The sequence below is a fragment of the Schistocerca cancellata genome, chromosome 5, assembly GCF_023864275.1.
Source record: "Schistocerca cancellata isolate TAMUIC-IGC-003103 chromosome 5, iqSchCanc2.1, whole genome shotgun sequence".
Classification (NCBI taxonomy): domain Eukaryota; kingdom Metazoa; phylum Arthropoda; class Insecta; order Orthoptera; family Acrididae; genus Schistocerca; species Schistocerca cancellata.
In genome coordinates this window covers 397,049,038-397,062,025 of record NC_064630.1, presented here as the reverse complement: position 1 = coordinate 397,062,025, position 12,988 = coordinate 397,049,038, and the positions used below count along the sequence as shown (strand labels likewise).

The 12,988-nt window shown below is 38.5% G+C and overlaps 1 protein-coding gene across 1 annotated transcript in view; it reads left to right on the top strand.

The window, feature by feature from the left end:
- Nucleotides 1-12,988, top strand: part of LOC126187863 (DNA polymerase epsilon catalytic subunit 1) — a 332,843-nt gene that overhangs the window by 120,153 nt on the left and 199,702 nt on the right. The window contains exons 15-17 of the mRNA XM_049929181.1: nt 822-972; nt 2,594-2,808; nt 10,750-10,933. Of these exons, the coding sequence (XP_049785138.1) occupies nt 822-972; nt 2,594-2,808; nt 10,750-10,933 (550 nt within the window). The remainder of the gene's footprint in view (nt 1-821; nt 973-2,593; nt 2,809-10,749; nt 10,934-12,988) is intronic.

The window sequence follows — 12,988 nt, the reverse complement described above, 5'->3', positions numbered from 1 at the left end:
GTCTCTATTGCACCAGCTCAGAAGACCAACAGGCACCGAGATCAGCAGGAAAAAAGAAATTTGAGGCACATAAAAAACTGTTGTTATAGGTTTCAATTTTCTGTCAGCTTACTCAGATATAATCGTACCTTCCTGTGATATCCATGCTGCACGGGGATGGCGCAAACAAGAATCATTAGAAATAATTATTTATATGTGTAGGCCATTTAAAGAACCTGCGCTACTGGAAATGTCTGTGAACAGTATTTTATGTAAGGGCTGAAATTGCTCAACATATTGCCAATAGTGACAGTAAATGTGGAACAAGTCAAATCAGTTAAAAGTTGTGTATGTTATGGGAGAAGTTACCATAAAACCAGTTTGCAGCAATTTAGTGATTTTCCATTGATGAGACGTCAAGCGCAAACTAGAAATCGAAGGTAGATGCATTCCATTGCCATTCAAAAAAGTGGATTCAATGACTGGGCTAAGCTGATATCACTGTGCAGTTCATATTCATGTACTGTCCTGTGCCACTTGAACCAGAACCCAGATCTTAATCAACTTTCCTGCTTAATCCTTGAGTAGGCTCGATCCTTTCAATTCGCAGTCTCTTTTGCCGAATGAAATGTTTTTTGGTTCCAAAAGCTGGTGTTCCTATCAGCTTTTTCTGTGGATAATAGTCTGATCATGTGATTCTACAAAAGTTAATTGGTAATTTCAAATCTGATACAATATTTCTTGTGCCAGAAACCAGAAGGGACAACTGTAAATCAAGGCTACAATATAGTGATGAACATGCTTTTGCCATGCAGAAACATTCTATGATTTCTCAATTACAGGTTCGAAGTCAAACGGCGAGGAGAGCTGCAGCTAGTAAAAATTTTTCAGTCGTCCGTCTTTGAAGCATTTCTTAAAGGTGACACTCTTGAGAAGTGCTATGAATCAGTTGCCAGAGTAGCTGATTATTGGCTTGATGTCCTGTACAGCAAAGTGAGTTGCTCTTATATACCTGTTTGATGCGAAAGGAATATTGATCATGTCCTAGAAATCCTTTACTGAGATTGTAAACATTGTACCTTTAGTTTGATAGCTAAAATGATAAAGTATCTAAAACTACGTAGATTTGTTTATTTTATTGGTATATTGGATACATATGCAAAGTGAAGGCTGTGAATGATTTTTAAATGTGTATTCGAGAATGGGTCACTCAGGATGTTATTCTGTATGGAGAGAAGTCTTCAGGTGTAAAAATAACTGTGGGCATGCCCTAGCAGAGTGTTACAGGACCACTATTTTTCACAATGTGTATAAATGGCGTAGTAGATAACTTAAGAAGTGCCATGAAGTGAATATGAGAACATCATTTGTCCAACTCGACTGATTTTATTCAACGGTTGAAGTGTTTATGCATTGGAACATCTGACCTTTTAGTTAGTTTTGATGTCGTTTCTCTTTTCACCCGGGTACCTTTGGAAGAGCTTCTGTTGTTAATTGGCACACTTTTGCATGATAAAACTACTGAGCTGTGTCGCCATATGTCGACATAAACATATTTTTTATTTAACGACATATTTTTTGAACAAACTGATAGTGTGGCTATCGGGAGTCATCTTTCCCCTATTGTCGCCAATCTTTTTATGGAATACTCTGAAGATATCGCACTCAGGACTACTTCTCTTCAATCTACGTGTTTTTAGAGATTAGTGGATAATATTTTCATTCCAGAGTGAAATTTTCACTCTGCAGCAGAGTGTGCGCTGTTATGAAACTTCCTGGCAGATTAAAAATGTGTGCCAGACTGAGACTCGAACTCAGAACCTTTGCCTTTCGCAGGCAAGTGCTCTACCAACTGAGCTACCCAAGCACGACTCACAACCTGCCCTCACAGCTTTAATTCCGCCAGTACCTCGTCTTCTACCTTCCAAACTTCAGGAGTGCTAGTTCTGCAAGGTTCGCAGGAGTGCTTCTGTGAAGTTTGGAAATTTTTGTGTGATTAATTCTCTACACTTCTATGAATCTATATGATTCTATGTATGTCAGTAAATGACTGAAACCTTGTACAGTACACTAGATACCTGTTTTTAACTGGGATCTTCAACTGCTGCACTCTTCGAACATAATATGCACAAAATTTAAACTTCTGCCTCACTTTCTGACCACCACCATATGAAATCTATGATTGGGCACATACTGTCTTCAGATTTTCTGAAGGTGTACACAGAAGTACATCCTTCATCTAAACCTGTTCAGCACCTATCTAAATGGCCAGTTTATCAGTTCCGTTCTTGTTGGTAACAATCTGTATTCCCAGAAATTGGTGATTAATCTCATTATTTCTGAATTGTTCTGCACTGCGGCACAAGCATGTTTTCCATGAAATGCATGTAGGACAACACGTTTACCAAGCAGTGCATGACAAAGTACAACAGACATCACATGACCTGTACCTTTTACATTTGCATCTGCATTTGTTGTTGGAATACCTGTGTTGTTACCTTGCGCTAGCTGATTGAATGAACAAATGCAGTGCAACTCAAACATACAAACACCTCTATTTTTGATCACACTGTAACAGATTTTTACTCCTCTCAGTGACACTATTATGTTTCAGGCTTGCAACATGCCTGACTCTGAGCTATTTGAGCTCATCTCAGAAAATAGATCTATGTCTCGAAAGCTAGAGGACTATGGAGCACAAAAATCAACATCCATCTCAACAGCTAAACGTCTGGCTGAATTTCTTGGTGACCAAATGGTGAAGGATGCTGGATTGGCTTGCAGGTTTATAATTTCAAGAAAGCCAGAAGGTGCTCCTGTTACTGAAAGGTAATTATAGTGCTTGAATTGTACATTATTTGTTCATTTGTGAATATATTAATGCCATGTGTTATTAAAAACCTGCGTGTGTGGCTGAATTTATTGTAGGACAGTTCCGGATGAAGGTACATGCATCTTGCTGTAGTAAATCAGTACTTTCATTGATGCCATGTAGTGAATTCTTTATGATCTGATATGCTAGGGAAGTGAGTAGAATGTAATTTTGTGTAACTTGAAAGGAGAAACAATAATATAACTCTCCAGGGTTTAATACACTGCAAAATGTCCATGTGTAGCTCAGTTATGGATAATGTGAGAGCTAATTGCAATATGAGACTCATTGGACTCGTGTCATAAACTTACTATACTGTTTGTAGATTTGTTGAGAGGAAAGGAAAGGAAAGGAAGATGTGAGGTAAATCTGTAAAGACTGAAAGGTTATATAAATGTAAATGAGTACTCTTTATAACAATACACTGTTCTACAGTATAATAATAAGCTGGAGTAATAGAAAAGGTAAGTCATAATAGTGTATGTAAAATCACATTATTACCTGTTTCCTCACCCTCTTGCTGGTTCCTTCATTACTTTCATTTGCCAATCACTAAATAACTGTATTTTCAAAACAGAGCTATGCTGGTAAGCAAGCACTTGGAACACACTGCCCGTCTACAACCTGTTTTAGGCCTAGAAAGGTGTGCTGTGATGTAAATTATGTCATAATGCCAATTACAAAATTTGAACTGAAAATCAAATACAGCAGTGACTAAGTTTAAAAATTGAATCATGATTTTTGTTACTCAATTTTTCTGTCAGACGTATTCATTTACAACTATTTATCACATGTATTCCACCAAGAGATCAGGAATTCTTTATTTTGCTTTGGAACATGAAACAGTAAAAACTACTGCGGTTATTTGTCTGATGCTATGTACATTCTCCCACCTTTCAGAAAACAAGCATTTTGTGAACTATCCTTGCTCTTGGCTACTGGAAAGTGTAATATACTTACAGTGGGTTAGGAGAAACTACCAATATTTTTTGATGGTACTGTGTGTTGCATTTTGAAATATGGTGACACACCAATAATAATATCAATTTGACATCCCTCCACAGTGCTTCATATTTATAAAAGTTAGAGTCACTGTAAATTCCAGTATGTACACAAATATTTGGTGATTCCTGTTTCAGGCCCACCATTTTGAAAACAAATGAAATCAATGGGGGAGAGGAAATTTTTAGACATGTACAGTGTGACAAATTCAGTGAGAATTAATATCCACCTAGTCTTTAAGTTACAGTTCTTTTCTCACTGTTTCCAGGATCCATTATTTTGTTGCCACAGAGTAAATGCTGAGAGGGTTCGGTAAAGACTTCAGTTTCACTAATTCTGAATCTTGTAAGCTGTGGAAGCAGGCATTTGTTTGAGTCTGCTGATTCCACTGGTGACTTATTGATATTGTACTCATAGGATAATACTTGTATTTGTTTTGTGAGGTGTGAAATTTTATTTTTCTCTATAGTTAAAGCAAGTTTCCAGTCTTCGCACCATATTGAAATATTATCAGAATGTGACTGGATATTTAGAAGTTTTTTTTTTTTTTTTTTGTAAGATGGTACTTGAAGTTGCCAATAAAATTGTGTGCTAGGCCATTAATACACAACATGAAGAGCAAGAGACCCATCATACTTTCCTGGAGCATTCTTGAAGGAACTACATCTGTAGACAAATCTCTATCCAAGAGTGTTGATGTGGTACGATTAGAGTGCTTGGAAATCAAGAAATTCTGCACCGTCGTAATTGCCTAGGTCTATACCTTTCAGGATATTTTTGCTTTTTTCCTGGCAAACAAAAATGTAACAAATTTCCACCAAATTGATAATACAGTTTGGTTTGTCGGCTTTGAGTTTTGTGTGACCAATGTTTTTGCAGTACATACTGGTAAGAGTTCATTTTGTTTGTGTTCCGACATGTTCTAAAATTCTATAACAAATGTCTGTCAGAGATATGGGTGGGTAGTTTTGTGAATCACTTCTACTGCCAGTTTTGTAGACCAGTGTGACCTGTGCTTTATTCTAACTATTTTTTTAAGGGTCTAAGGTGCAGTATGGTTTATAGAGAAGCTATCTCACCTATAAATTCTGTATAGAATTATGTAGGGACTCCATCAGGTCCTGGGCTCTTGTTTAGTTTTTCCAGTTACCGTTGTTTCTCAATACCAGTGACAATAATGTCTATATTTAGTGATCTGCATTGGTACTTAATAGTTCTTTTGTGAATAAAAGCTCATGAGGATGTAGATACCTGTAAGGTATGTTTGTGTATGTCCCCAATTCATAATTACTTTGTGGTCAATATTAAAGAGTAGGGTCTATATTATGACAAAAATTTTTGTCACGTTGAGTTACTTGCACTCAATGTTATAATTACATCAAAGGGCACCATCCTGTCTGCTGTACAAGTAGCTGAAATCTTGGAGTGTGAGGGCATTCTTTGAATGTCTGTAAGGCTCAGGTTCAGTGGAAGGCTGTTTCTGTCCTTACCTTCTGTCTGCGACTGCTTTACCTCCCAGTACTGGCTCTGTGTTACTGCAGCCTTTTCTTTCACGCAATCTCTGAAGCATGTTCTTGATGCTGACAACCTGCAACGTGCAATTTGTGAAGATTCTGCTTGCCCGGTTAATGCTTTGTTGTTCTAGAGTGACCACCTGAAGAGGCATCGAGTAAACGTTTCTGAGAGTGCGTTAATAAAATTAATACTGTAGGCATAATTTCTTATAACGTTTAAAGGAATAGCTGAACATTAATTTGAGTTACCAAACTGAATTTGTCGATTTGTCTGAATTTTGATTATGTTGTTCATGGCAAGGAAAAAAGCAAAGATATAGTGGCTGCTTGTATAGAAAGTGTATTCTCACATCAGACAGTTAACTGTGACTTCATATTTGTTAAAACATAAGTATGAGGCTGGACAAAGCAGTTAATTTGTTCTCTTTAATACTAAGAGGGACAAAAAGTTCAGTTGTCTGAAAAGACATTTTACATTTCAAAGTTGCTTGTGGAGCTGGATTTTTTGAAATAGTGCAGTTTTGTATTGATGTTGGGAGATAGCACTAAGAGTGCTAAAGAACCACCGCTTCAAGAAAGTTACAGAAAAACACCAATCTTCGGCATGAAGCTGCTTGTAGGTAGATCAGGAATATTTTCAGAGATGTAGGACGGTCACCAGCATGTATGGAGCAATTTGTATCATAAAATAAACTACTTCGGAATGACTGCACATTAAATTAATAGTGAAAAGGGAACTCATAAGGACCAAGTATATTGAACCAGAAAGTTTGTTAGCGAGATTATTGGATTGGAAAAAGTATTAAACTGGAACTGAACGAGATATTAACAGTCATTCAATTTATTCAACACTGTGCGAAATGTGATACAAGAGTCTATCTTGTTTAGTCCATATCCTCAATATTGTGCTTCTGCACTCCACTTGGGGAGATATTGGAGATGAGAGGGGCAATATAAAGTTGTAAGGTATCTTTGAAAAAAGATCTTGCATTCAGAACACTTGCAGAATTCATTAAAAGATGTGGACGCACAATGAAACAGCACATCTTGACATGTTTCAGTTCATTAGCTTAACAGGGGTTCAATGTTTAGCAACTTTTTATGAGGAAAATCAAGATGATTAAGCTTTCTGGCACAATTTAAAAAATGTCTCATGTGATCTTGATGTCTCTAAACCATTACCACTATATCTGTGTGTATCTTTTCTAGCTAGTTTAAATTTTACAGCAAAACTGTTTTTTATGTACAAGAAATAACAACATTGCACAAACTCACAATATTTTTAAATTTTTAACACAAAACTTGTAATTTCTTAGCAGTATTAAGATAATGGGATCATCATGTCTGAAGTTCTTGCAAAGAAACAGAAAACTATTTGATTTTTGAAAAAACTTGAGAATTCATCAGACTTCTCTGCAAGTAACATTAGCGTTGCTACAGATGAAATTCCGAAGCATATCAACAAAAAACCTTCAGTTTGTTGAAGGAAGTGACATGACAACCTGGTCATGTGAATAGGAAAGCCAGTATCCACATCTTCCCAAGCTGGTAGCCAGTGTTCTTCTTGGGAGGAGTTTCTGTATGCTCAATGTATAATGTAGAATTCTCACATGCCTTGGAAGGCACAGACAAGGGACAATATTATTTTCCTGAATAGTAAATTTCTGAACTAAACAGGAACCTGTAGACTTGCCTTTTCAGCTGTCTTTCTTTAAGTTACCAGATTTTTAATTTTTTTGTCTCTTTGTTTCACTGTTTGAAGCAGTGTTTGGTGGATGGAGTAAAGAAGCTAGATTGAATAAGTTGCTGCTAGAATGAAATCTAATATTTATTAATTTTTTAAGCCACTATTATTTCTCGTTCTGAGCAGAGTACCACTATTGGTTTGCATGTGCAGTGACCAAGGGAAGGGTAGATGTGTTGTTAACATCCACAACAGCTAGAGACAGCAATGTGTCCATCTTTTTTGTTTACCACATTGCCAAACATACATCCTATTACCATTCCATCAGCAGCTGCCCTATATCTAAGTCACTTGTTTCTTTTGCAGTAATAGACCTCAAGAATGCAATTACCAAAAGCTACTGAAAAGTGAAATGAGGTGCATCCAGAAAGTAAATTTTCCTGTAGACATATTTAGCCAGGGAAGTTGTGGAGGCGTAACAGAGCTATGATGTGACAGTCAAATGCCAGCCAGACAGGTCCCATGTCATGCCAGTACCATGGCAGCAGTGCCCCAAGACGGTGTCTCTTATTTGTTCTTCCACCGCCTGGAAGGTTTGGTCAATGATAAGGTTCCTTAATGCACGAAACATAGCGCCCATCGAAACTCGTCGACATGTCTGTCAGGTCTACAGGCAGAACATCACAAGCAGACGGATGCTGTGTCGTTGGTGTAGTCTTTTTTCTGGTGGTAGGCTGTCTTTGCCGCAGATGGCCACAACTGTTTGTCTTCGTGCTGGATGGTGGCAGCTTTTTGCGTGAAGGTATAGGTGTGTGTTTGTCTTCTTCCTATGTACTGCATGGACTAATGAACCATCTACCTTCCTCTTAATTAATATGTCAAGGAAGAGCAGGCATCCATTTTCCTCCATTTCCACTGTAAATTTTATATTTGGATGGATGTTGTTGAGGTGCTTCAGAAACTCATCTAGCGCCTGTTTGCCATGTCCCCACACGACAAATGTGTCGTCGACGTAGCGGAAGAAGTGACCACCTCTGGTACCTAGGGCGCGTGCCATCTGTAAAAAAGACGGCCTACCATCCGAGCTGCAACACCTGCCAGAAGTCTTCCACCAAAATGGCTACAGTGAAACGCAGATCAACAGGGCACTTAAAAGGAAGAAGGAAGCAGTGACAGTCCCAGAAGAAGAAGAAGAAGAAGAAGAAGAAGAAGAAGACAAATGACTCGCGTTCTGTCTGTACATGGGTCCACTCTCAGCCAAAATTGCACGACTTATGGGCAAATACAATATCAAAACCATTTTCCGCCCACCACCGAAGATGAGGGAACTCCTAGGTTCTGCCAGCCCTGCTGAAGCTTAACAAACCAGGAATATACAGCATACCATATGAATGTGGTAAACAATACATTGGACAAACACAGCGCTGTATATCTAAACGCTGCGAGGAACATGTCAGATGTGTGCGACTAGGTCACACAGAAAAATCAGCCATAGCAGAACACAGCATAAATGAAGAATACATCTTCAACCTCAAAAACACAAATGTTCTGTGCCGAGCATCTGGCTTCTGGGAAAGTATTATCAAAGAATCCCGAGAAATAAGGATTCATGACAACCTGGTCAACAGGGATGAGGGATACCAACTCAGCGCAGCATGAAAGCCTGCGTTAGCGGCAATCTGTCAGGAACACGCCCATCAACATCCTCCGCCGCGGACACAGCCAGAATGCTTACACCGAGAACCGAACGTGTCCACCGGGGACGACTGCTATCCCCACCACCGCGTGCACCACCCAGCTGGAGACCCGAGAAACCTTCATCAACAGTTTACTCCGGGAAAGCCTACAGTCACATATGAAATTTGTTTTCTACAAAAACTCAAATATAAAATTTCTTCTTGGCAAAAGACTTTAAAAATAAATCAGGAATTAGAATGTTTCATAAAACACATAGATGCAGAAAGAAATGTAGTTAAATTTGATACAAATAAACAAACCAACAGAAGAGGTCATGATTCCTAAGACATGGCATCAGTTGTGTAAATTTGATGTAACTGGTGTTGAAATAAACTTCCTGACAAAAAAAAGTGAAGCACCCAAAAGGGGACGAGGAAAGCAAATCAAACTTCAGGAGTTAAGAGAGGAGGTGATGTTATTTCAGTGATTACAAAATGACGTCAAATTTACTAAGAATTTGGCAGGACAAGCCTACATATTAGTGCAATGTTACATCTATTCTGACCTAGAGACTGATTCACTTGGGAAGGATGTCTGAAAGACATTGTATCCTCTCTTTAGGCAAGGTATCTGACAACTATTGCAATTGAACCTTGATATCATGGTTATTGACACTGGGACCGAGTTGTATTCCTGCTGTTTAATAAATTCCTTGTGCGAGAAAGAAATTGATTTGTGGTTTTACCAGAAATATCATAAACTATTTAACAAGAATTCATGCTCATCATCAGCTAAGTCTGCAGGAGGTCTATACTACATGGAAACGTAATGTCCTAGGATGGCTTCGAGAATGGTAACTAAGAAAATAGCAAATTTTATCATTGTATAGTCTTGGACTATTTCCACTTTGTTTTAGATAGCAGGTCAGTGACAAGTATGTTGGATTTGAAGAAGAAAAGATGTCCCTCAAGGCAGAGTTTATAGGCGGGATTGGAGAGCAGATTGAACAAGTATCTCACTTTTACAGAAATGTTGTACATTTTTGGCTTGATTGTCATTGCTGAGTTTATGGATCTGCTAGAGAAATGCCTACCATAAAGTATTAGGCTAACTAGTCTCATGTTTTGCATCAGCTGCATTCTCATCTTCTTTGTTGAGGTTGGTAAGCCATTCACTTGACACGAGGCAGTGCATTCTCACTAGTGCAACCACTTCTTCACACATTTGCTTGGCATAATGTTGCTCATCCACCATTCAAGTAATGTTTAAATTATTGACTGTGAATAACAAGATTATTTGGAATTCATGTAGAGGGAGGACTACATTTATATTGTAGCCATATGTATGCTAGGTATTAATTTTTTACACCAAGATTGGTTTAATTTTCCTTAGCAGGCCCAGTTTTGCTTCAGATTTGACAAGTTAGGAAAAGTAATCCACTCCAGATGTACCTTTTTTCACATTTCCTAATGTGTTTTTCTAAACACGATGCTACAAAGCTTGAAGTGGTATCTTTCCTTTGCGCATTTGTGGAGCTGGAGACGAACGGTTGTAAGGCCTGCCATTCAGTTGAACAAATGAGGCTTTCATTGTCTGACAAGATTCTCATGATACTTGTCCAATAGATACACTGCTGAATTTTGGCATTTAAAATGAGCAATTGTAGTTGTTATTACTCAAGGTCACACATAAAATTTGATGACGGAAACAAACATTACTATTTTGTGCCTGAACTTCTATTACTGTGTGTGTTTTATTATTTCTTTCCTGAGCTGTAAGTGGTGTAGTCACTGAGTTTCATTTATTTTTGATAATTCTTTCATGGCTTTCCACTCTCTACAAATAACATTACATGTGACGTGATTCACGAATTGGAGGTAAACAACAGCATGATACATTGACAATTGACTGCTTCAATGTAACATATCTCATAAATTGTGAAACTTGATTTGGTTTGAATAAAGATTTCATTTACTTGTGATTGGGCATATCAATTACTGTACCATATCATTTTTCATCAGGGCTATACCTTTGGCTATCTTCCAGTCAGAGCCAAGTGTGAAAAGACACTATCTGCGAAAGTGGCTTAAGGATTCTTCAATACATGATGTTGATATTAGAGATGTACTGGATTGGGATTATTACATTGAAAGGCTTGGAGGGACGATACAGAAGATCATTACCATACCAGCTGCTATGCAGGGGGTGAGTACATAAACACACAATATAGCTGATCGTATATCAAGTACTATTTATTTAATACTTGCAGATCCTCTCATCTTTAGTATATCTCGAGAGTTAGTGTTATATAATTACCATGGGGATGTGTAATGTTACTTTGTATGCCTGCATCCACATCCTGAGTTAAAAAATAGACATCTCAGAGTCTCGTTAACTTCATAATGTTCTATCTCTGTTTTGCAAATGAACATGGGTAAATATTTTTATAACTATGATGCTGAACTGTCATAATGGGTTAAGTAAAGTTTCACTGATACTGTACTCATACGTGCCAATTGAAGACTGACTGTCAGAGATATTGAAGAAGAATGTAACATTTCAGTTGGATCATGTCGTGAAATCCTGACACAGCATGTTGGAATGGATCGTGGTATCCCAAAGTTCGTCCCACAGCTCATGAGTCAAGACCAGAAAGACCTTTGCCTCACAATCTGTCAAAAGGTTTTGGATCGCACGAATGAGAACAAGATGTTCCTTAAAAGAATCATAACTGGTGGTAAGATGTAGGTTTACAGTTATAATGTTGAGACCAAGGTTCAGTCATCACAATGAGTCGGGAAAGGTTCTCAGAGACTATAAAAAGCTCATCAGGTCAGGTCAGTTGTCAAAGCCTTGCTGATAGTTTTCTTTGACTTTGAAGCATTAGTTCATCATGAATTCATGCCATATGGACAAACTGTTAATTCGTGGTGCTATTGGGACTTGTTGTGATACCTGCGAGAAAATGTGAGAAGGAAATGGCCCGAAATGTGGTGAGAAAATTCTTGGCTCTTGCATCACGGTAACACACCCACACATTCATCCCTTTTGGTGTGTGACTGTTGCACAAAAAACAAAATTACTCTGTTGCATTATCCTCCGTACTCTCCAGACTTGGCCCCTGCGGACATTTTTTTATTTCCAAACCAGGAAACCATATTACAAGGGCAAAGATTTGCAACAGTAGACAAGATAAAAGAAAATTTGCAGACGGTATTTTGTGTGGTTCAGTGAGAGGCATACCAAGACTACTTCCGGAAGTGGAAACGGCGTTGGGATATGTATCCCACCGCTGTTTCCACTTCTGGAAGAGAGAGAGAGAGAGAGAGAGAGAGAGAGAGAGAGAGAGAGAGAGTGTGTGTGTGTGTGTGTATGTGTGTGTGTGTGCGTGCGCGCGCATGTGTGTGTGTGTGTGTGTGTGTGTGTGTGTGTGTGTGTGTGTGCGCGCGTGTGAGTGTGTGCGCGCGCGCGTGTGCGTGTGCGCGTGTGTCCGTGTCCCATTTATCTTGATCACCCTAAATAACTGTTCAATAATGTATCAGAGTGTACCATTCACTGAAACACAACGTTATTAATTACATAATGTACTGAGTGAGGTGGCGCAGTGGTTAGCACACTGGACTCGCATTTGGCAGGACGATGGTTCAATCCCATGTCCGGCCTTGCTGATTTAGGTTTTTCGTGATTTCCCTAAATTGCTCCAGGCAAATGCCGGGATGGTTCCTTTCAAAGGGCACGGCCGACTTCCTTCCCCAATCCGATGAGACCGATGACCTTGCTGTTTGGTCTCTTCCCTCAAACAACCCAACCCAATTACATAACATAACATAACATAACATTGACGGTGACGCTCCCAGCACATCCATGTGCTGACATTGACAGAGGACAAGTGTAAACATAAGTGGAATGCACACCCATCATTCAGTCAACTATCATCAGTTGAAGAGTTGTGTGAGTAGAATTTACACCAACGAAGAGAAGGTAGAAATGTTACTCAAGTATGGGGAATGTAAGTTAGCAGAACAGTAATTGCAATACTGTTTTCTTATGTACAGGTACATTTAGTACAGTAGTTTAGTCCTTTTAAATATTGTTTTGTAGAGTAGGCATACAGTAAAGGTTGTCCTTCCTTATAAAAGAAACTTAGAGCAAAATAATTATTATACCTTACGCAACTTTTTGTATGATGGTCTTTAACTGCATCAACATAACGTTTCTTTTATTGTTATTGTTGTTGTTGAAGGTAGGCAAAATGCTACG